Source organism: Macrotis lagotis, chromosome 5, assembly GCF_037893015.1.
Source record: "Macrotis lagotis isolate mMagLag1 chromosome 5, bilby.v1.9.chrom.fasta, whole genome shotgun sequence".
Classification (NCBI taxonomy): domain Eukaryota; kingdom Metazoa; phylum Chordata; class Mammalia; order Peramelemorphia; family Peramelidae; genus Macrotis; species Macrotis lagotis.
In genome coordinates this window covers 245421768-245446298 of record NC_133662.1, presented here as the reverse complement: position 1 = coordinate 245446298, position 24531 = coordinate 245421768, and the positions used below count along the sequence as shown (strand labels likewise).

The window sequence follows — 24531 nt, the reverse complement described above, 5'->3', positions numbered from 1 at the left end:
CACGGCCCAAGAGGGGCTCTGAAATGGCAGCCCTAGGGACCTTACCTCGATTTCCCACAGGCCAGGTGGGGCCATCTCAGAGAGTCCCCGAGGCTGCCCCTGTGGGCCCTGCCTAAACTCTGGCTGGCAGGGCTGAAAGGATTCAGTGAACTGATCCTCTGGGAACCCCACAAAAGCATCAGGCCACTCCCGCTTCCCACCTTTTCCTGGAGGTGAGCTAGGCTGAGGACAAGAGCCCTCCTGGCAAGGGCCAGGGCCAAGGGCATCGCCTCTCCACTGCGGACACAGAGGGAAAGGGGAACGGGGGAGTGCACCCCGCCCCTTGGGTGCTGAGCGTCGGTCACCAACTTGGCCCTTCAGGCCCCTTTTGGCGCTGGGGCTGCCTGCCAGTCGTAGGGGTGCCCCCGGGGCCGGGATGCCTCCGCACCGGGCAGGGCGGGCCGGCCCCGGTCCCCACAAGTGTCCTGACGGGGGATCTCCGGGGGCGCGCTAGGAAAGGGCGGGGGCCCGGCCGGCCTGCGCCCAGCTCCCCATGCCCCCATGCCCCCATGCCCCCCGCCAGGTGCGGCCGCGGCTCGGCGGGCTCGGGCTCGGGATGCCGCGGGGCCGGGGCGGGCGGGGCGCGGGCGGGGCGCGGGCGGGGCGGCGGGGGCAGCGCGCATCCCTCACCTGGGCCCCAGCCCGGCCGGCGCCGGGGCAGCGCAGCAGCAGGTTGGTCCAAGCCTCGCGGATGCTCTGCGTCCCGAGCGAGCCCCGAGCGCCCGCGCCGGGCCCCCCGCGGCCGCCAGGGGGCGAGCGGGAGCGCGGCTCCCGCCGGGAGCCCTGGGAAGTGTAGTCCAGCGGCGGCGCGGCGCGGGCCGGAGGGAGCGGGGGCCCAGGGCCACGGCGCCTCCCGGCGTGCCCCGCGGCCGCAGCCGCTGCGGCGAGGTGGCCTCCCGGGCCCGGCTGCGCCTGCTGGGCCCAGGCCGGACTGCGGGAGCCCAGGCCCCCGTGGGGGACAGCTGCCGGCACCCCGGGGCCTCGGGAGAAGCCCCCTAGGGCCAGCGTTCGCCCGTGGGCCACCCCGTCACCCTCCCTCCTGGCCGGCCTTCTGGTCCCGGACCCCCAACCTACCACGGCCACACCTTTGCTCAGGTTGAGCCCAGGCCGGGCCAGCGACCCTTCCTGGAAAGCCCAGGTCTGGGGCTCAGCCTTGCCCGAGGCGGGGGGCGCCCGGAGTCCGTGCTTTCTCTGGCACGGGTTGACTGCCCGTGGCCTTCGGTGGGCAGGGGCCGGACCTTCACACCACAATTAACGTGGGATCCGGGGGCACCATTTCATCTCTCTCAGCCTCAGGTTTCTCATGGTGGCAACTAAGAACTAAAAAACTGAAAATCGGGTATTGGCGCGTAGAGCACCGCCCTGGAGTCAGGACCTGAGTTCAAGTCCAGTCCCACATAGTTGATGATGGCCCAGCTGTGTGACCTTGGGCAAGTCACTTAACCCCATTACCTTGCAAACATGAAAATCTTGTGGTCTCTTGCAACGCTGCACCTCTGCTCCTCCTTGGAGCTGCTAGTGTTACCCTAAGATAACGTTCATCCTTTCTCCTTTTATGGTGCATATGCTTAAAAGTGGAAAAATTGTTTCCTCCTCTAGAAGGCAAACTTTTTGAGGGCAAGGATGGTTTCCGATTTGCTTAGGAGTTAGTTAATGAATCAATTAAAGGTTACTATGTTCCAGACACTGTGGTACAAGCACAAAGAATGAAGCAACCCCTACTCACAAGTAACGTGTGTAAGTATAAATGGAACTAGGCTTTCAAGTCTGGGACAAATTTCTGCAGTTGGAATGCAGATGGAGCTCTAGACGGGGAGAGGGAATGTCCATTCTTCCAAGAGGGATAGAGCTGGAGTGATAGCTTTGGAGAAAGAGAGGGAGTCATGATTTGAGAGAAGACACCCGTGATCCCAGACTCTTCGGGGAGACCGCAGACTCGAAGAGAGAGAAGACTGCCAGCATGTAGGGGACACCCAACCCTCGGCATGTCCCTGATTTCCGGTTTTCTTTCCTAGAGATTTTAGAGATTTTCCCTTTGGGGTAAAATCAAGGCCTCTTTTGGTTAAGTTGAGATTCCATCTAAAGAGCCTACTTGCTTTCTAGAATATGCTAATCTGTAAAACTTCTCTGATTTTTACTTGCTATTCTGCATGGATTGGTTCACTGTTCACTATTTACAATGGTCTTTTATGTAACCAGCCTTTGGTGAGAAGGAGTTAAATCTTGTGGTCTAACCCTGCTCCATAAAGCATAGCAATCAAAATTACACCCCTCGATTTGTATTTCTATCTAAATTCTATTTAAGAGAGTAGAGATAGAATTCTACCCTAGTAGCCCCTCTCAAAGACTGGAAAAAAGAAGGGCCAACTTTGCAGTCCTTCCCCTGCTCCTTTCAAGTCCCTTGGAGAAGGGTGGACAAGATGCCAATGCTATCCCTCAATGCCTCCCTCAAATGGTATATTATCTATATCTATATATTTTTATCTGTGAATACATATATGTCTGTAAACATGTTCCTATGTAAGATAAATATAAATATTTATAAAAATATGTATATATTCACACACCTATATCTTCCTTATAGAAAGCATGTGTTAACATGTATATCTCTTAGATGGGTTCATATGAACATATACTTTCTATTAAGTAAATACTTGCTAATTGATCAGTGGATAATCTTCACCTCTCTAGGTCTCGTGTTCTTCATCTCTAAATTGGGAACAAGAAATATTGCCTTGGGAGGGTCCACTGGACTTAGGAAGAGAAGACCTGGATCCTGGTTCCAGTTCTATGAATTTGGGTAAGATTCTTTCCCTTTCTAGACTTCAAATTCTTCATCTGGTAAAAATAAAAGGCTGAATGGGGGTGGCTAGGTGGCACAGTGGATAGAGCACCAGTCCTGGAGTTGGGAGTACCTGAGTTCAAATCCGGACTCAGACATTTAATAATTACCTAGCTGTGTGGCCTTGGGCAAGCCACTTAACCCCATTGCCTTGCAAAAACTAAAACAAAACAAAAAAATAAAATAAAAAAAAAAGCTGAGAATGAACTGACATGTTTTTAAAAAATGTCTACTATATATTTTGTTTGTCTCTGGGGGCTCAAAGACAAAGTGAAATAATCTTTCTCTCTAGAAGTTTAGATTTGACTAAGAATATAGCTCAAAGACAAGTAAATATAAAATATATAATAAGCATGGATTTTTAGCCCCCCCTACACACACACAATCAGTCAATCAATCAGTCAACAGAGGAAGGCAGGGATTAGCTTTCCTTTAACCTTGTGGAAATGTGTGGATAAGTCCTTAATAAAATTGAAAGCACTGTATATTTTGGGGTCCTTGGATGAATGACATGTGAAGCCATGCAGGAAACATCTTATAACTGGTTGGTTGAAAAGAACACATCATATTTCTTGACAAATCAGTTCAGAGTCAAAGTGGCAGCCTTGTCTAGTAAGAGAAAGCCCTGGAAGGTAGATTGCTTGGAATCTAGATGTCCCAAGTGATCATGTGAGTTTTGGAGAGCTCAACATCCCATCAGAGTTCCCACAAGTGACTGAAAATGATAGAAGTGGCTACCAGAGAAGTGGTGACCCATGTCAGAGGAATTATCTGCCATCAGATATGAAAAGGCATACATCTGAGATTGACAATAGCTTCAGAGAATAAGAACCCTTCGTGGGAAAGAGAAGGGACAGCTGTGGACTTCCCAGGCAGAGCCAGCTCTTAGACGCCAGTAGAGAGTTGTATCTTGTTCTGGTGCCCCTTACTACATCCTCCACTTCTAGTAAATAAATTTAAGAAAGAAACAGGATTGCACCTGGAAGTCACCTACAAACTTTCTCAACAATTTAAAGGGCACAATTTGAAAGTTATATCATATATTGACTAAAATTCACGTTTAAGGCACATGTCAAAATTCTATGATCCTATGATATAAAAATTCTAGATAAAATCCAGACTTCCCACAAAGTCTGAACATCAAAAAAGTGCTGACAATTTTGGGACAATGACTTTGAAGTTTTATTGATAACTGAGATGATTTGAATATGTTAAGGAACTAATGTCTTCATGGCAGAGATAAAAGTTGGTCTGTTCCCTGCCCCCAAAGAAAATTCTTTAAAAATGAGATCTCAAACTCCTTCCTTCCAAGCTCTCTTCCATCTTGATAGGGTTCACACTACCTAGTGTTGCCAATCCTAAACTATGATTGCATGAGTAGACCACGGGTCTTTAAATTTAAAGACTTTACCTTGATCTGTGATCTTTACCTTGCCCTTGTTCCCTCCACATCTTCTTCCCTACTCTGCCTTTACCATCCCATTCTTCTGTCCCTGAACTGCATCATCTACCTCTGTTTCTTTTGGCCATTTATCTCTGTACTTTATTAAAGTGAAATTAGCCCCTTGTTTCCCACTGACAATCTTAGTCTTTTTCAATGAAGACATAAAGAACATGTGCCTGCCCAATTTCATAAATCAATGATAAATTCAATAAAGCAGCTCTTGATTCTGGTTGAAGAGCAAATAAAAATAGCAGAAGAAGTCCTAGCTCTTCAGAAAGGAAAAGATCAGCTACAAAGAAGAAGAAATAATGTCCATAAGAAACTTTAAACTGGCAGTGTGTATTAGCTTGGTGACCCTGGGCAAGCCGGTTAATGTTGATTACTTTGCAGAAAAGAAAAGAAAAAAGTAGAAGAGTGAGGTCAGTTAATATTCACTAGGTCAGGAGTGCAACACTAATTCATAGCTTGAATAATTCCTCAATCTCTGTCAGGTAAGCATAAAATCTAGTAAATTTTAAAATTCATTGGTATCTCCAACTAGAATGAATTCATCAAGTGAAATCAATTTAATACAGAAAAGCATGATTTCACACACACACACACACACACTCTCATGAGTTTTCTACACTTGTGCCTTATTACCAATGTACTTAAACGTTGAATGCAATCTCTCAAGCATCTTACGTCTTTAGGGAAAGGTTATAACCCCAGTTTGGGGGTGAATATTTTGTGCCTAGTTATTCATACTATATGATCATAGTAAATGTCTTTGCTAAAAGCTCAAGAATGCTGCTGCCTGATTATTAATGGAAAGCACAGTGATGGGGGTTCATGAGTGGCAATACTAGAAAAACCATGAGACTAGTAGTTATCATTTGTTCTCTGGGGACCCGATCTGCCAATGTGAGTGGGAGTTAAGGAAGTAATCCCAGAGGATGTACTATATAAATAAATACAAAATGATGAGATTGAAGGTAGGGAGGGAAGACTACCAATTGGGAGAATAAGGCATTAGCTTTTGAGCTTTGCCTCTGAATAGTTCCAAAATGAAGAGTGAGGAAAGAAAACATCTGTTTGTGAAAAGACATGTAAGTGGAGAGTTATATACTAATCATAAGACAATGGCTAAAAAAAAATTTATGAGAGATAGTAATGTATGGTCCATGTGGAAATAGACTGAAGTCATATCATGTGGGATCATGAACAGGTTTAATTGTCAGTTGGAATAAAGGAGCCTTCCTAAGAGATGCTGAAGGAATATGGATATCCAGCTTCAAATTGCCTATATCCAATTGTTTGGCAGAATACAGAAGAACAGCACCACAGGGAAGATGCTGATTGGGTCCCAGTGAATCTGTTTAGGTTATAGGACTTTGCTGCCATCAAGTGGAAAGCAGTGGGATAAAGGTCTTTTAAAACTGAAACTGGAAAGGGAATGATGGACAAGGTTGACTACATTTAACAACATTTATTAAATTTAAAGACTCTATGGGCATGGGGGAGGCAGCTAAGTGGTATAGTAAATAGAGCGCAAGCCCTGGAATTAGGAAGACCAGAGTTCAAATTTGACCTCAGACGCACAATACTTACCTAGCAGTGTAACATTAGGCAAGTCACTTGCCAACGCCTTGCAAACACCCCTCCCCCCAAAAAACCAAAACAATAACCAAAAACTTGTCCCTTCTCTTCATCTCTCTTAAGGGATATGTATTTTATTGGGGATAAATACATATAAATAGAAATTTTATCCTCAAATACAAGATAATTTGAGAGGAGAAAATACTAGCAACTGTTGTTATTGCTAGTTGTTTTTTGTTCTGGAAGAAAACCATGTCATCAGAGAGGTGATGGCATGACATGCAAATGAATTGGATCGGGATGACTAGAGATGGCCCTGAATGCACCTGTCTTCCACTTTGGCTTTTGTAAATTGAGATCTTTAACAAAAGCCTCCTTAGAAGCTGAGCCAAGAAGGAAACTGAGGAGAGAATGAGAGTCACTGGTTTCGAGGAATAAGGAGCCTGTAAGGTTATGAAGGAAGAGAATGGAACACTAAATTTAGGGACAGCAACCTGTCACATGAAGGAAATAATGGAAAGAAGCAGTGGGAAGATAATCTGGAGGCCTACTTTTGAAAAGTTGAGGATTTGATGTTTTGTCCTAGATGTATCAGGGAGTTGCTTTAAGATTATTGAATAGCATTCAATTTACATCAATGCATACCATGGAAACAATGTAACAGACTGCCTTCTGTGGGGGTGGGGGGAGGGAAGCAAGAATAGGGGGAAAATTGTAAAACTCAAAATAAATAAAATCTTTCTTTTAAAAAAAGATTATTGTGAGGGAGAGTGATATGGTCAGACTTTTGTGCTTTTGGAAAAAATGACTTTAATAGTCAAAACAGAATATTGCTTTTTTTCCATCAAGTATTTTAAAATGTTCCTGGAAATTTATTGTTACTATTGCTGTTGAATATGTTGCATTGGAGAAATCATGGAATGCTTTCAGTTGGGAAAATATAACAACTTAGCTTTAAAAATAAACAACATTCTTTTAGAAGTGCTGTTATGCTCGTGAGGCTTGAAATACCAAGTTTCCAAACAAATGTGGGTACAAGTAGGCAACCATAATTTCTAATGTACCTGCTTACAAGAAGTAGCAACAAAGACATCATTGAGAAAATATGATTCTAAAAGAAAGTGAATCTTGTCTTAGGCCAGGCCAATCTGGTGTTTTTGATTTAGAAATTAGATATTCAGAAATGAAGAGTTAATATTAGGACATTTCCTTAATCATAAAATAGAAAGGTCATTTATTAAGGATTCACATTATTTCACTTGGCTGCAAATTTTTTGCCTCTGTCCCCAACCATACTGGTCCACTGATCAGAAGGAGTTGCTACTAACTCTTTGTATGTGCCCAGGCTACCCAGAAACCCAAGCTTTAGTCTCCTAAGCCAATTAGATCACCAGAATGGTTTTTAAATCTTTTAAGGAAAAAGGTAGCCTAGCTAATATGGCAGGTTGCCTCTACCACACCCTACCCATTAGCGGCAAAATCTTAAAAGTCTAAAGGCCTCGGAGAGCAGGTATGCCAAACTGGTAGCCAGAGAGCCTTGCAGGCAGTGTAATTGGGGAAATATTTAACAAATCAATAAAAGTAAATTATAACATAGTTAATATTAATTTGTGGTTTTCTGTGTCAATATGCTAGGGCAACTTGGTGGTACACTGGATAGAACACTGGGCCTGCAGTCAGGAGGACTCATCTTCTTGAGTTCAAATGTGACCTACTAACTGTGGGACCCTGGGCAAGTCATTTTAACCCTATTTACCTCAATTTTCTCATCCTGTAAAATGAACTAGAGGAGGAAATAGTAAACTAGTTTGGTATCTATGCCAAAGGAAACGCCAAACAGGGTCATGAAAAATTGTACTCAACTGAAAATTACTTAGTTTTTTTTTTAGGTTTTTTGCAAGGCAAATGGGGTTAAGTGGCTTGCCCAAGGCCACACAGCTAGGTAATTTATTAAGTATCTGAGACAGGATTTGAACCCAGGTACTCCTGACTCCAGGGCTGGTGCTTTATCCACTGCACCACCTAGCTGCCCCAAATTACTTAGTTTTAATTCAATATCTTGCCTACCACTTCACTTAGAACCATTCCTGGACAATCCCTATCTCAGGCACACGATAAGACTGGAGGAGGAAAAGAAAAATGCAAATAAAAAGTCAAAACCATCATAAAAAAATAAACAATGTCACAACCCCTGAAGGAGTAATAGAATATGCAGAAGAATAAAGACCAAGAGTCCCATGTTTTGCTTTTCCTCTTAAGAAAGACCAAGACTATTATTTTACTAACCTGGTCCTTGCAGATGATGCCAAATCTTTGTGTTTCCCAGTGAGAGGGTCTCCCCAAAGAAAATGATGATATTGAACAGAATGGTTACAAGAAACAGCTGGACTAGAGCAATTTGCACAGTCACTGATCTTCATCAGAAAGCTAGATCATATATGAGTAAAGTAACTAAGAGATCATTCTAATCTTGCAGGTGACTCACTGGTCCTCTAGCCAGGACTTCCACCAAGTTTTGGGATCCCTAGGGAGAAGGGAGCACTCACAGTTTGCTCCCTTAGGAGCTTTTGCTCAGAGATTGCTCTAAGTCTTGGGGATGGGGAGATAGAAAGAGCTAGGTAGACAGTTCCTTCTTTCCACTACAGAAAGAGAAAGTTCTACCCTCCCTGTCGTGGAGCCTGAATGCTGACCCCTTGTTCTAACCACAACTCTGTAGGCACTGCCAGTCCTGGTGCCCAAGTCTCTAACCATACCACTTTGTGCTGGATCAAACAGGACTTGAGTACTGATGCCCTCTGGTGCCAGGACTGCAGTATGGCTCTGGACACCACCATGGTCTCTTATTCTGGGACCTAAGAGCAGCCCTTCTTGGACATACTGGGTACTGACACAGGCTCTACTGCAGCAACTCCTACTGCTGGGACCTAATCCCTGAACCTCTCTGCCTTGCTGGGTAGAGGCTGTTGCTTCTCCTAGCTGGGACCCCCTCCCTCCTCACTCAGCCCTCCCTGGAAAAGAGAAAGGAGAGGAGGAAGGGAAAGAGAGAGAGAGAGAGAGAGAGAGAGAGAGAGAGAGAGAGAGAGAGAGAGAGAGAGAGGTGGAAGGAGAAGAGAGGGGAGAAGGGAAGGGAAGGGAAGGGAGGGGAGGGAAGGGAGGAGAGGAGAGACAGAGACAGCAGGAGAGGGAGAGAAAGGAAAAGAAGAGAGGAGGGAGAGACAGAGACAGAGAGAGAGAAATGGAAGGAGGGAGAAAAAGAACAGAGAGGGAGGAAAGAGAGAGGAGGAAAGGGAGGGAGATAAGGGAGAAAGGCAAATAGAAGAGGAGAGGAGAAAAGAGGAAAGGGGAAGAGAGATGACCAGAGATAGAAAAAGAGAAGAGAAGAGAGAAAAGAAGAGGGAAGGGGAGGGGAGAGAAGAGGAGAGGAGAGAAGAGAAAAGAGAAGAGAAGAGAAGAGAAGAGAAGAGAAGAGAAGAGAAGAGAAGAGAAGAGAAGAGAAGAGAAGAGAAGAGTGAGGAGAGGAGAAGAGGGGAGAGAAGGGGAGGGGAGGGGAGAAGAGGGGAGAGGAGAGGAGGGGAGGGGAGAGAAGAGTAGAATAGAGGGGGAGGAGAGTTAGAGACAGAGACAAAGAGAGAGAAGGAGGAGGTGAAAGGAAGAGGAGAGAGAAGAGATACAGAGAGAAAGGCAGAGACAGAGATGGAAGGAGAGAAAAAGGAAGAGAATGATGCAGGGAAGATTTACATTTGGAAGCAGATTCTATAATCCTCTAGACTGTTAATTTTGTAAAATGTCATCTGCTCCTGGAATGTAAATTGATTCTTATTGTTCCATTGTTAAATGTAAAATTTGTACCCCTCTCTTCATTCCCAACCCCCAGCTTTCAACCTTTGTACCTGGTTTTGATAAGTAAGGGAGGGAGGGATTTCCCCTTTGCCCTCAGTGCTCAGAGAATGGGCAAGACTATAAAAACCTGGTCTAAACTCCCCTCCAGATATCAGCACTCCCTGACCCAGTCAGCTGTCCCTGGCTGTCTCTCTTTCTTTCTCCTTATCTCTTTCTGTCTCCCAAGCAATCTCACCTAGCTTTTTGTTATTCTCTTCTGTCCTCAAAGTGTCTGTAGCTTCTCCTGGAGGAGAAAAAGGTTTTAATCTGTATACTTTGCAGCAATCTATAATAAATCTTGAATAGTTTTAAATCCCAGGGAGAACGTGAATTCATTCACTATTCAAGGCCTCTCAATTTTCATTTGGCCACCCCAAATCTCTCCCAGTACACTTTGGGAAACCACAAAGGGATACAAAATCTCCCTGGATCTGCTCAGATGTCTATGAGGTGAAAGAAATTCTGAACTAGGTCATCTTTCCTATATCACATTGAATTATTAGGAAAATTCTTCCTTTTTTTGGCACCTCTCTTGCTCCTAGAAATTCCTGGGGGAGAGTGGCTATGAGGTCCAGTCATTGCTCAGGACTGGGTGTTTTGTGATTTGGGTTTGATTAGTCAATAACCAGAGACACCCATATTGGAACCACCGTCTGAGGTTTGAAGTTGGCTTTTTGAAACTTTTTGAATAGTTTAATTTTGTCTTGGGGTATTACAAGAGTGCGCTGGAAGGACTTTTTTCACTAAGAGTTTGACATTTAAAAAGGAAAATGACTAGTTATGCACTCTCTCCCTCCATACCTGAAGGACAATCTCTTTGTGTGGGATAAAAATCCACTTAAGAAAATATAGCCCTGCCTGTGAGCAAAAAAAAAAAAAAAGCTCATTTTGGCTTTTCTTGAGAAAAGGGCACATTCCAAGGCTCACAAAGGTAGTGAAGATCAAGGAGCTGCCCAGAATTAACAATCAAGCAATTCCCTCCTCCCTAGCCCCCTCTCTTCCAACCTGATTGGTTAAGGTTTTCAGTTACAATCTTTACATGAAGAAATCTACCTAGTAACAAAGAGAAGAATAAAATGTTTTCATAAAACATTACCTCACCATCCAAATGGTGAGGATATCAGAAAAAGATTTCTAATGACCCTTTGATGTCTATAATGTCTGAGTTTGCAAGGTCTTCTAAAAAAAAGTCTACTATCTTCTTATTCAGTACTTATCATCAAACAAGAGGAGGCTTATGAGCTCCTTTGCAAGGGTTTTTTCCCCTGAGAACATTCTACTGTTCTCCCTGTACAAATAGTTTTAACATCAAATAGAGGTGGCTAACTTAAAATACAAGGTCTCTCTAGAAATAGTCTACTGTTCCTCCCAAAATTAAAAAAAAAAACGGGAGGTAGGTGCCTTGCTAGGAATGCAAGGTCTCTCTCTCTTCTAATATTCTGAGTAAGTCTGTTCTTGTCTTAATGTTTCTTAACCCTGTCAGGACTTGACAAGACTACCCTTAAGGTAGTCTTATTTGGGAATATTCCACTTATCTTGTCTATGGTTCAGGCTGTATTTCCATCTGTTTGTCTCTGTCTCTCTGTCTGTCTCTGTCTCTCTGTCTAAATCTCTGTCTGTCTCTCTCTCTGTCTTTTTCTGTCTTTCTGTCTGTCTGTCTGTCTGTCTCTCTCTCTCTCTGTCTCTGAAAGAGGAGTAGTAGAATAAAACACTTTCTCTCTCTGCAGTTCCCCAACCCCTCAGGATGGCTAAGGGGAGGGAGGAAGGAAAAAGTCCTTACTTCTTAGGACCCAGAAGCTTAATTTATGTCCCAGCTGAAACACAAATCTACCAGGTAAGATTCCCCCAAAACTAGCCCCATAGCTAGTATATGGAAACCCCAATTCTTTTTCCCTGGGTAGGGGAGGAAGGAGGGGGCATGATGAATGGCCTCTTCCCTAGTCTTCCATTCCCCCCATTTCTAAAGACCTTAACATTTAAGAGCCCAGGTTAGGAGAACCCCACCCTTGGGGGGGGGGGCAAGCTGATTGATTTACATGGCTTTGTAGTCAATTGGCTCAAAGAAGAAAAAAAAATGAAGAATGAGAACTGATGATCTAACTTATGAACTCTTTCTGGGACTAGGGAAATTCAGATTCCATTTTAATTAAACCCTGTGCAAATAAGCTAAGATCTACATAATAACGTAACTAGGTTTGAACTTAAGAATGCATTCTGTTTTATTAAGGAATTTTAACTACTGATTGGCTATTTTAAAATCTTAAATTACAAATGAAGTTCCTTAAGAAATTCTAATTGATTCTAAAAATTATTTTTGCCTGTTCTTAATTGGTATGATTAAAAATTAATAATATAAATATATATGTATATGTGTGTATTTAAAATTTTTTTTTAAATCAAAGATCTCAGGGGTGACTAGGTGGCGTAGTGGATAAAGCACCAGCCCTGGAGTCAGGAGTACCTGGGTTCAAATGTGGTCTCAGACGCTGTGTGGCCTTGGGCAAGCCACTTAACCCTGTTTGCCTTGCAAAAAAAAAAAAGCCTAAAAAAAAAATAAAATCAATGATCTCTGTAGTTTTTCAGCGAAACTTTTTTTTCACATCCCTCCACTGACCTGGAGAGTTGGAAAAGGTTCTCTACATTTAAAAGTGGTGAATTGGCCAGTTTCCTAAAATCTCACCTACATAACTGGAAAAATGTGTAATCTTTGTTCAAAAAGAATTATGCCTGTGTCTGTGTGTGTCTGTGTTTAAAACTCTTGTGTGTGTGTTTGTGTGTGTGTGTGTGTGTGTGTGTGTTATTCAGATCTGAAATGTTTCCTGATTATTAAGACTGAGTTAAAAATGTTTATCCCTCTTCTTGGGGGTTTTGGATTTAATTGTTTTTTTTAAAGGCTAATTTAAAATTAAGTAATTAATAGGATTTGAGTCTATCTCCTTCTTACTAGGGGAATTTTAATACATTTGACCTCAGAAATTTCAAAGACTAGCTACCTTTGAATCAAGTGTAGAAATGGATATTTTCTAAATTTGAATTAAAAAATTTCTGATCTGTATTTCTGATCAACAGCTGTTCAAGCCTCTAATTGAGGTCTGTAAGTTTGGAATGTTCACCCTCTGCCCCTCTCAAATTCTCTGTCTCTAGTTAGAAATCTGAAGGGAAGGCTCTTTCTGTGTGAAACAGCCTAATGCCCTTCTAATTGCATCTGCAAGTTTTTCCGCAGAAGCTGTTTAAACAATCAGTTAAAGACCACCCTGAGAAGTCAGGAATCTGCTTTGGTTATCTAAATGAAAACTTGAATAAATTCTTGTACTTAGGACATTTTGGAAAGAAAGAAACTCCAATTTTTATATGTCTATATTATATCTAATAACACATAAAACATATTGTCAGAAGAGGAGAGAAATTTTGGGGGCAGCTAGGTGGCACAGTGGATAGAGCACCAGCTCTGGAGTCAGGGGTACCTGAGTTCAAATTCGGCCGCAGACACTTATTAATTATCTAGCTGTGTGGCCTTGGGCAAGCCACATAACCCCATTTGCCTTGCAAAAAAAAAAAAAGAAGAGAAGGTAGTCCTGGGCTAATTGGATCTTTGTCAGTTCTGACATGGGACACATCTCATAGATAGATTAGAGAATCATAAAGTAATCAATGACAACTTTATGTGCAAACTTGATAGGTTGACTGCCAAAATTTTATGTTCCTTTGTCAAAATTCTATAAAAATGGATTATTCAGTTGGTTGGTCGTTGGTATTTGTAAGGATGCCATCCACTCATGGATTTGGTAAGATCCTAGAGAAAGAAACTTCATTTATAAAACTAATTTTTGGGGCAGCTAGGCAGTACAGTGGATAGAGTACTGGCTCTGGAGTGAGAAGGACCTGAGTTCGAATTTGACCTCAGACACTTAATAATTACCTAGCTGTGTGGCCTTGGGCAAGCCACTTAACCTATTGCCTTGCAAAAAAACAAAAAAAAAAAAGAGAAAGAGAGAGAGAGAAATTGCAACCAATCTAATAATATGTAGCTTCTATTAAGAAAGCTTGTTGATGAGAATTTTTATCAGTCATGTGATATACTTTTATAGACTCATAATTATTTGGTTATCTGTTATGAACATATAAGTGATTTGAATACTGTTACAGTATTGAAGCCTGGAATAAATAACTGATTATTTTTTGAGAATAATGAAAGGGAAGTGATACTCAGGAGTTTTGTGGAAATGGGGATTTATTGCTTTGTGTAAAAACTTGGGAATCTAACTATGATATTGAATAAATAATAATAATCATGTTATCAGGAATATTTGCTGATTTCTTTTGGGAAAGAGACACACTGTCAGGAGTTGTGTAAAAGGCATTTATGTAGTGGTTTTATTAAATTCTGTGAACCGATTAGTTTTAATGTTAAAATAATCTTGAGGATACATTGTCAACAATTTCACAAGGTCTTTTTGTTGGTGAAAGAAGAAAGTTTGTAATAACCTTGTCTCTTATAACATGTTTATGGAAGGGAATATATATATATAATATATATATATATATATATATAAGTAAAATCTACTTAACATCTGTTCTTTGAACATAAGAAAATGTATTGGGGCGGCTAGGTGGTGCAGTGGATAAAGCACTGGCCCTGGAGTCAGGAGGACCTGGGTTCAAATCAGGTCTCAGACACTTAATAATTGCCTAGCTGTGTGGCCTTGGGCAAGCCACTTAACCCCATTTGTCTTGCAAAAAAACCTAAAAAAAAATGTATCAATTTGAAATCTTGTTCGATGTAAATGTAACACCGCCTGGCATCTATGGCATAAATAAGAATTACATTGGGGTTTTATCATTTGTATGAGAATGAATTTTATTCTAAGGGAATAAGATGTTAGCATAAGAATCTTATGTTTACTATAAGTTAGTAATTATATGTTTAATTTTAAAGAAGTCAAAATTATGGATTTCTTCCCTCATGGTAATTGCAGACAGAGAGGGTTAAGTGAACAGGAAACTGGAAAGTATATCCTGGTTGTAGGATACTTGCTGGGCAATGTCTGTCTTTGTGTGTGTGTGTGTGTGTGTGTGTGTGTAGTCCTACTTCTGGACTCTCTCAATCTCCCCAGGCAAGCAAGGGGGGGTGGGGGGTGGGGGGGCAAGGATGACAAAGGAGACAAGTACTCCATCAAGATCTCCAAGGGCTCCTTTTATTCACCAGTCTCTAATCCACTCCCACTCCCATGGCACTTAGTAGAACAAGGTTCTGATGTTCAAAGACATCAGGTGAAAATAACTTACAATGTTCCCATGCACAACGGGTTCCAATGTGTGTGTAGGGGTCTAAAGTATGGGATAATAATAAAAAAAAAAAAGAAAAAAATTGTGTAACCCCCTGTTAGATGTGGAGAAATCTTCATCAGTTATATGATAATTGAGTACATTGAAAGATAATAAGGGAAATATCAAAAAATTATGATCCCCTCTGGGATCACTGAAATTTTAAACTATGTATTGAACTTGGTGTAGATCTGTGGGTTCATGGATAATATAATAATGGAAAAATTGTTTTGTAAAATCTAGTAAGTCATGTGATATTCTTACTCCTGGTTTATTAAATTAGAATTAATAACACATGTTGGAAAATTTAAAGTCATCTAAGATGTTCTAATGGTTTTAAAGAATTCTGAAAGCAATGATATGTATTTATTTTAAATATGATTAATAACTAAATGGATTCATTGCAAAAAATTGGTTTTTTAAAAATCTAATTCTAAATGTGAATTAATATTATAGTATTTTTACATCTCAAATTCTGCTTACTGTATTTCTTTTACAGAACTGTTCTTAGATACATGAGCAGCAAGTGAATTATGATTTTTCTCTGGATGTCTTTGTTGATACCTAATGCTAATCACAGACTAACACACTCTGATTCCCTTGGTACTCAAGCTACCTGAAGCTCTGGTTATAAGTAATTACTTATTATAATATATTGATAATTGATCTGTTTGACATCAAGGTATGTTAAAATAGAATGACAAAATATGCCTTTTTTTTTAGGTTTTTGCAAGGCAAATGGGGTTAAGTGACTTGCCCAAGGCCACACAGCTAGGTAATTATTAAGTGTGTGAGACTGGATTTGAACCCAGGTACTCCTGACTCCAAGGCCTGTGCTTTATCCACTACGCCACCTAGCTGCCCCTAAAAATATGTCAATGAAGCCATTAAACCTATGGGGTTTGACATTATTCCTACAGATGGAGTGAGTGGCTTCTGAGAGAAAAACTCTCAGCCTTAGTTGAGGCAGGATTCTTTTAAAGGCAACATTCACTTGGCAGCCCTGAAACCTGGCTCATTGAAAAGGATTGTCTGTATTTAACATGAAAACAATGTAAAGACTAACAGACTGCCTTCTGTGGGGGGGTGGGGGGAAGAGAAGCAAGAATGGGGGGAAAATTGTAACACTCAAAATAAAAAACTTTTTCTTAAAAAAAAAAGCAAAGGATTGTCTGTGTGACCTACCTATAAAAGATATCTAATACATAAAGGAATATGTCCTTGTGACCCTATGTGTTTTTTAATAGCAAAGGGTCATAATCATGCCAAATATTCAATAATTAACTATAAGAGTGAGCCATTGGAACTCTATCTTCTTAATCTTTAATAATTGGCATGTATTTACTTGGTTTTTTAATACAAAGGATGTGATTAATTATCAAAACAAGTTCCCTTAAGGGAAAAGAAATATCTGCATGATTACTTCTATCAGGATAATGCCTACTGGTCTATTTTTAACTGCTTTAAAGGAGAGGTTCATTCTTCAGCTAGAATTTTTGTTCATTCTAAGTTAATGGCTCAAGTTAAAATAGAAAATTTTGTTGCAAACTACTTAATGGACATATGCAGTTCTAAAATGGTTTTATGCTGAACTTTTTTTTTTTTTAGGTTTTTTGCAAGGCAAATGGGGTTAAGTGGCTTGCCCAAGGCTACACAGCTAGGTAATTCTTAAGTGTCTGTGACTGGATTTGAACCCAGGTACTCCTGACTCCAAGGCTGGTGCTTTATCCACTACACCACCTAGCCATCCCCTACACAAATCTTGAGCTTTTGGTTACAACTTAATGTAGCAACCATTAATGAATCTGTTATTTTAGAACTCATGTTGTTATGAAAAGTATTCTTATACTGGCTTAGGATAATACAGCATAATTCTTGTTCTTTATAGACCTTCTAGTTTTTTCCCTACTTACTAATTTTTTTTAGCCTTCATTTTTGAAGCAGACCACAACATCAGGGAGGTGATGCCATGACAAGCACATAAATTGGATTTGTATGAGGAGGGTGCTGTGTTAAGTCACCAGCCTCACTTTCTCCTCTAAAGCCATCTGGGTCTGGTGACCAGAAAGGAATCAGGATGACTGGAGATGGCCCTGTATGCTAGGCAATCAAGATTAAATTACTTGCCCAAGGTCACACAGCTAGACATCAAGTGTCTGAGATTGAATTCGAACCCTTGTCCTCCTGACTCCAAGGCCAGTGCTCTAGCCAGTACACCACCTACTTACTGGCCTCTTTTACACAGCCCTCTCTGGTTTTGCTTACTCAATCTTTCTTTCTGAGTTTTATTTCTCTAGGTTATCAGCTGTACATCTCCAATAGGGACCTCTGCAGTATGCCAACCAGCTGTGCCAGTCCTAATAGCCACCATCCTGTGGATTTTGCCTCAATTGAATTCCTACTACAATACATTCATCTCCAAATGGACCCTGAAAGGCCCAGATGAATCTGAGTCCCAAATAATTTGAAGGGGGGGTGTGGAAGATGTGTGTTTGGAAGCAGATTTTGTAATCTTTTATAATGTTAAATTTTGTAAAATGTTATCTGCAAAAAAAAAAATTCTTTAAAAAAATGTTATCTGTTCCTGGGATGTAAATTGATTCCTATTGTTTCAGTGTTAAATGTAAAATTCGTTCCCCTCCCCTCTTTCCCAACCCCCAGCTTTCAACCTTTGTACCTGGTTTTGATAAGTAAGGTGGGGGAGGGATTTCCCCTTTGTCCTCAGTTCTCCGAGAATGGGCAAGACTATAAAAACCTGGCCTAAACTCCCCTCCAGATATCCGCACTCCAGGACCCAATCAGCTGTCCCTTGTTGTCTCTTTCTTTCTCCTTATCTCTCTTTCTCTGTCTCCCAAGCAATCTTACCTAGCCTTTTGTCATTCATTTCTCTCCTCAAAGTTCCTGTCACTTCTCCCGGAGGGAAAAATTTGTAATCTGAATACTTTGCAGCAATCTATAATAAATCCTGAGCAGTTTTAAATCTCAGGTAGAAAGTGAATTCATTGGCCACCCCCAAATCTCTTCCACCACAAGACAAGAGAGAGAAAGAGAGACAGAGACTGGGGAGGGGGGACATAATAAAGAAAGGGAGAAGGGAAGAAGGGAGAGAGAGACAAAGAGAGGAAGGCAGAGAGGGAAGAAAGAAAAAGAAGAGAGGAAAAGGGAGGGAGGTGAGGGATAAAGTCAGAGCCAGAAATAGAGAGAGAGAGACAAATAGAGAAACAAAGAGAGAGGAAGAAAATTTAGAAGGGTGAGAACAAAAGCTATCCACCCAGAAATTTTTTTTTAAGGTTTTTGCAAGGCAAATGGAGTTAAGTGGCTTCCACCTAGCCACCCCTGAAATTTCTTAAACTGATAAAGCCAGTCTATCCTGGTGCATTTGACCATTTTTGTCACAGAGGTCTCTAGGGAGGATCAAGGAATGTCCTTTTTTTATTTTTTAGGTTTTTGCAAGGCAAATGGGGTTAAGTGGCTTGCCCAAGGCCACACAGCTAGGTAATTATTAAGTGTCTGAGACCGGATTTGAACCCAGGTACTCCTGACTCCAAGGCTGGTGCTTTATCCACCTAGCCGCCCAAGGAATGTCCTTTTAAGGACCTACCCCAATGTCTTGCACAGAAGAGTTTCAACCAAATCCAGGTGACACCATTCCTAGTGGCTTCCAGAACTTTTTATATAAAAAGTCCTGTGTAGTTCTTTGAATAGTTCTTGGGCAATCCTTAAATTTTGGTCTTTATAATAGACAAATCTGCCACAGTTGGGGGTGGGGGGGCCTGGTGATCATCATTACTCACAAACAAATTCAAATGAGCACATTCAGCTTTTATCATCTTCAGGGCAAAATTCTTTTTTTTTTAAATTTATTTATTTTGAATTTTACAATTCTCTTCCTAATCTTGCTTTGCTCCCCCCCACCCCCCCACAGAAGGCAATCTGTTAGCCTTTACATTGTTTCCATGATGTATACATTGATCTAAGTTCAATGTGTTAGAGAGAAATCATATCCTTAAGGAAAAAAAATAAAGTATAAGAGATACTAAATTACGTAACTTTTTTTTTTTTTACGGTAATAGTCTTTGGTCTTTGTTTAAACTCCACAATTCTTTCTCTGGATACAGAAGGTATTCTCCATTGCAGATAGCCCAAAATTGTCCCTGATTGTTGCACTGATGGAATGAGCAAATCCATCAAGGTTGATCATCGCCCCCATGTTGCTGTTAGGGTGTACAATGTTCTTCTGGTTCTGCTCATCTCACTCAGCATCAGTTCATGCAAATCCCTCCAGGCTTCCTTGAATTCCCATCCCTCCTGGTTTCTAATAGAACAATACTGTTCCATCACATACCACAGTTTAATAAGCCATTCTCCAATTGATGGACATTTACTCAATTTCCAATTTTTTTGCCACCACAAACAGGGCTGCTTATGAATATTTTTGTACAAGTGATGTTTTCACCAGGGCACAATCCTTAAAGACTCAAGCACCTTCTTCCCTCTTTTTAATATCTGAATGCCCACAGAGAGTTTACCTTCTAATCCTTTCGGTGGCCATCCTTGCTAGGGTGTTTGCTAGCAGTCATCTTCTTGGACATCATCTTTCCCCAACTTAAAAGAATCCATCACAATATAATCCTGACACTTTTTGACAAATTTTGTAGGTCAGGACTAACTCAGGTTACTTTGGGGCTTCAGATTTAAAATGAGAACCAAATAACTTAAGGGAAAATGACCTTGAAAGACATCTGGGTTTTGATCAAAGTCTGGTTTTGGAATCCAAGGACCATGTGATGCAGGGGCCACTGGAGGGCGCAGGGGATAGAGAAAAACCAGGAGATATTAGAAGAGAGCCCATAAGGCTAGTATAGGTGGAGAGGAGGGACAAATCTGAGAGATGCTGTGGATGGAGCATCAGGAAGACTTGGTAACTAGATAGAGGAAGCCAGGGAGAGGGGAGAATCAAGCATGACAGTTGTGAACCTGGCTGACTGGAAGCGTGACTGGTACCCTCTCAAGACCCAAGGAAATTTGGGAAAGGGCTGATGATGATGTTGCCCTTCCTTCTTGAAAAAGACCAGGACATCAGGGGAAGAGATGTCATGACAAGCACAGGAACTGGATTTGAGTGAGGGGCTGGGTTGGGAATGAGAGAAAATAATGAGTTCCATTTTGAATACCTTGAATTGGAAATGCCAATGGAATCTGTTAGGGCTTAGAAGAGAGAGTGAGGCTTGATCTAGAAGTGTGGGGCTTCTGTATAAAAGACAACAGTTGAAACTAGGGGAATTGATGAGATCAATAACTGCTTAGGGGAGGGGGGATCCCTTGATTTACAAAGCATGTCCATATTTTTGCAGTTTTTGATAAGGTAACTCATGATATTCTTGTTTAGGAGGCAGAGAAGACAGCGAAAAAAATGAAGAGAAATAGATTAGACGGCAATACTTTTTATAGTTTTATTTTTTAATTTTTTCCAATTACATGTAAAGGGTTTCTAACATTTATTTTTTTGTGCTCAAGAAACAAGCAAACTGATATAAGTTATAATGTACAATCATGTTAGACATATTTCCATATTAGTCATGTAGCAGTTAAAAGGATTCTGAAGGGGTTAGATAGCTGAACTCCAAGAGTATTTGCTGTGAGCAGAGGGGTCTTGAGTGGTATGCTCTAGGGGTTTATGCCGTCTTACATTTTTATCAGTGATTTGGATAAAGGCATAGATAATAGACTCTTCAAATCTGCAGGCTATTAATCCAATTTTCCAAATGTGGCCTTTCACCTCCCACTTCTGGTAGAACCATTTCTTATGTCAAACCAACAAAAAAATGGAAAAGACAGAAAATAAACAAAATACAGTCACTCCATTAAATAAAAATATGACCTTTTATGCACTCCATATTCCACAGACCATTTACCCCCACCACAAAAGGAGGGATATATCCAAGGTATCATTTGAAAGTAGCAAGGTGGAGGGGAAGCAGCCTCACAGCAGGGGTCAGGAGACTGGTTCAAGTCTGTGAGTTGTAGCCTCCCCCTACCACCTAGCACACTGGATGAAAGAGTCAGCATCTAAAAAATTCTTGATAGCCAGAGCATGGGGCAGGAATCTAATAAGATTTAATTAAATGGGAGTAAATCTTACTCTTGGGAACAAAAAAAAATCAACTCAAAAGCTATAATAGTTTGTGTGGGGTAGTGGGGGAGAAGTGTAAGTCAGTTTGTTTTAAAAAGACTTGGAGATATCAGTGTCCTGCCAGATGATTGGAGCAGTTAGGTGGAGCCATAGTGTATAGAGTTCTGAAGTCAGGAAGACTCTACTTTCTGAGTTCAAATCCAGTCTCAGATACTGTCTAGCTGGTGTGTGACCCTGGGAAGGTCACTTTACCCTGTTTGCCCCAGTCTCCTTATTTTAAAATGAGCTGGTGAAGGAAATGGTAAACCACTCCAGCATCTTTGCCAAGAAAACTCCAAAATGGGGCCAGACATCATCAAGATGGTATTGAATAAAACAATAATAAATCATTTTGAATCGACAATGTGATATGTGTGTGTGTGGGTGGGGAGCAGCAAAGCTTAATATACTGTTGGGTTGTACCAAGCAAGGCCTGGCTTCCAGGGTTAGGGAAGTGAGGAGGAAGCCCACGGGTCAAGCATGGTTTATATAAAGGTGGTCCATGATATTGTTTGTCCTTTGTTCTGGAAGAAAACCATGACATCCCAGAGGTGATGTCATGACAAGCGCATGAATTAGAGTTGAGTGGGGCGGGGCTGTGTTAAGTCACCAGCCTCACTTTCTGCTCTGGTGTCATCTCAGTCCAGTAGCCAGATGTGAGTCAGGAAGACTGGAGATGGCCCTGGATAGGAGGCAGAGTGAAGTGACTTGCCCAAGGTCACATAGCTAGTCAGTGTCAGGTGTCTGAGGCTGGATTTGAACTCCTGTTCTCCTGACTCCAAGGCCAGTGTGCCACCTGGCTGCCCAGAGAGATGGTTAGAGTGTCATCAGGAAAACTCAAGTTGGAATCCTGCCTTAGACCCTTAATAGTTATGTGACACAGGGCAATTTCCTTAACTTCTCTCAGGCTCAGTTTCTCTCATCTGTAAAATGGGAACAATAACAGCAACAGCCTCACCTGAGGACCAAATGAGACCATATATGTGAACTGTCAGGCAAATCTAATATTACAGCAATTACTGTCAGGCAGCTGTAGAATTCTATTGAGCAAACAGTTAGATAACTGTAATCCCCCCATGCCAGTGAATGGACAAATGACTCATACAGCAGTAGAATCCAGCTGTTCTAAAAGATTCAAGCTCTTCATTATTTTTGGGGGGTTTTTTTGGCAAGGCAATGGGGTTAAGTGGCTTGGCCAAGGCCACACAGCTAGGTCATTATTAAGTGTCTGAGGCTGGATTTGAACTCGGGTACCCCTGACTCCAAGGTCAGTGCTCTGTCCAATGTGCCACCTAGCTGCCCCTCTCGTCATCATTTTTAACAGAGAAATGGGGTGGGGGGGTGCTACAAGTCACAGACTTGAACCAGTCTCCTGACCCCTACTCTGGTGCTGCTTCCCCTTGCTGCTTTCAAATGATACCTTGGTGGGGCAGGCAGTGGATAGAGCACTGGCCCTGGAGTCAGGAGTACCCAAGTTCAAATCCAGCCTCAGACACTTAATAATTGCCTAGCTGTGTGGCCTTGGGCAAGCCACTTAACCCCCTTGCCTTGTAAAAAAAAACCCTATAAAACCCCCCAAATGATACCTTGGCTATATTCCTCCTTTTGTTAGAGATGGGGGGGGGTAAATGGTCTGTAGAATATGGAGCATATAAAAGGTCATATTTTTATTTAATGGAGTGACCATAGTTTATTTTTTGTCTTTTCCATTTTTTTTGCTAGTTCGACATGAGAGATGGTTCTACCGGAAGTGGGAGGTGAAAGGCCACGTTTGGAAAATTGGATTAATGAAGAAAACCTAGTTTTAGAATGTCACCTTCTTCCACAACTACTTGTGCTTTTGTTTGTCCCCAAGTCCTTTAAAATACCCAGTTCGCATAAATTCATAGTTCATTGAGGAGGGAGGTGGTTTGGAGAAGGAGGATGGGGGTTCTATTCAGTTTGAAGGGAGAATAATATTTCCTCTTGGCAGAGACCCGGGAGCCCCTTAAGCCCAAGGACTTCATCTTACAGGTGGAAGCTTTCTTATTGAAGAAGGCCGGTGGTGGAGCAGTGGATAGAGCACCGGCCCTGGAGGCAGGAGGACCCGAGTTCAAATGTGCCTCAGACACTTCATAATGACCTAGCTGGGTGGCCTTGGGCGAGCCACTTGACCCCATTTGCCTACAAATAAATAGAGAAAGAGATAAATAAATGAAAATAAAAAATGAAGAAGGCCATGACAAGCACGTGAATGGATTTGAATGAGGGGGCCTGTGTCAAGGCCCCCCTTTCTCCTCCAGAGCCACCTGGGTCCAGGGGCCGGCTAGGGATCTGGGCGACTGGCCGTGGCCTCCGTGTGGCTTGCCCAAGGTCACACAGCAGTGTCCGGGGGCACATCCGAACTCTTGCCCCTCTCTGCCTGCCCTCCTGGCAGGTGAGGCTCGCCCAAGGACCTGCCTCGGCCGGCCGGGCCCGAGCCCGGGGCGGGGGTCAGGCCCGTTGGAGGACACGCGGCCACGGTGGCCGGCTGCCCCGGGCGGGCGCCTGGCCAGGGGCGCGTCTGTCTGCGCCGGCCCGCTCCCGGCCCGGGGCGGCCCTGGGCCGGCGGGTCCCGGCGGGGCGGGCCGGGGCGGGGCCTGCTGCTCTCGGGCCGGCCGCCGCCAGGCCCTCGGGTCCCCTGCGCGGGGCAGCCAGACTGGCCAGCATGGAGGGGGCTCCCCGGCCGGCGCCGGCGCTCCCCGAGCCCCGGGGGCTGCGCTGGCTGCTGGCGCTCAACTTCCGCAAGGAGCTGCGGGCGCTGCTGGGGCTGGCCGGCCCCGTGGTAAGCGCCCCCGGCCGCCCCTGCCCCCTCGGCCCGCCGTGCCCCCCGGAATGGCCCGGCCGGAGGGCGGCTGGGGAGGCGGGGGGGAGGGAGGGGGGGGAGGGAGACAGAGAGAGAGAGAGAGAGAGAGAGAGAGAGAGAGAATGAGAGAGAGAGAGAACAGAGAGAGAGACAGAGAGAGAGAATGAGAGAGAGAGAGAATGAGAGAGAGAGAGAATGAGAGAGAGAGAGAAAATGAGAGAGAATGAAAGACAGAGAGAGAGACAGAGAGAGAAAGAGAGAGACAGAGAGAGAAAGAGAGAGAGAATGAGAGAGAAAATGAGAGAGAGAGACAGAGAGAGACAGAGACAGAGACAGAGAGAGAAGAGAGAGAGACAGAGAGACAGAGAGAGAGAATGAGAGAGAGAAAATGAGAGAGAATGACAGACAGAGAGACAGAGAGAGAGAGA

At 42.7% G+C, this 24531-nt stretch overlaps 2 protein-coding genes and 1 long non-coding RNA gene across 6 annotated transcripts in view; 2 read left to right on the top strand and 1 right to left on the bottom strand.

The window, feature by feature from the left end:
- The window catches only part of SPECC1 (sperm antigen with calponin homology and coiled-coil domains 1), a 413523-nt gene extending 412010 nt beyond the window's left edge, over positions 1-1513 (bottom strand). Inside the window, exon 1 of one of the 4 annotated variants that reach the window (XR_012468813.1) lies at positions 1492-1513. The gene's annotated coding sequence lies outside the window, so the exon portion shown is untranslated. Of the gene's footprint in view, positions 1-200; positions 345-669; positions 753-1491 lie in introns of those variants that run through there. The other 3 variants (XR_012468816.1, XR_012468809.1, XR_012468812.1) reach the window with 3 other exon arrangements.
- LOC141488851 (uncharacterized) lies at positions 865-18087 on the top strand. Its single transcript, XR_012468822.1, has 4 exons — positions 865-1776; positions 2731-2839; positions 11510-11616; positions 17405-18087. It is a non-coding gene; the product is annotated as an uncharacterized LOC141488851 (long non-coding RNA).
- A 5776-nt stretch (positions 18088-23863) lies between these two features.
- SLC47A1 (solute carrier family 47 member 1) overlaps positions 23864-24531 on the top strand; it is a 47078-nt gene continuing 46410 nt past the window's right edge. The window contains exon 1 of the mRNA XM_074189249.1: positions 23864-24082. Within this exon, the coding sequence (XP_074045350.1) occupies positions 23966-24082 (117 nt within the window). The 5' untranslated portion in view covers positions 23864-23965. The remainder of the gene's footprint in view (positions 24083-24531) is intronic.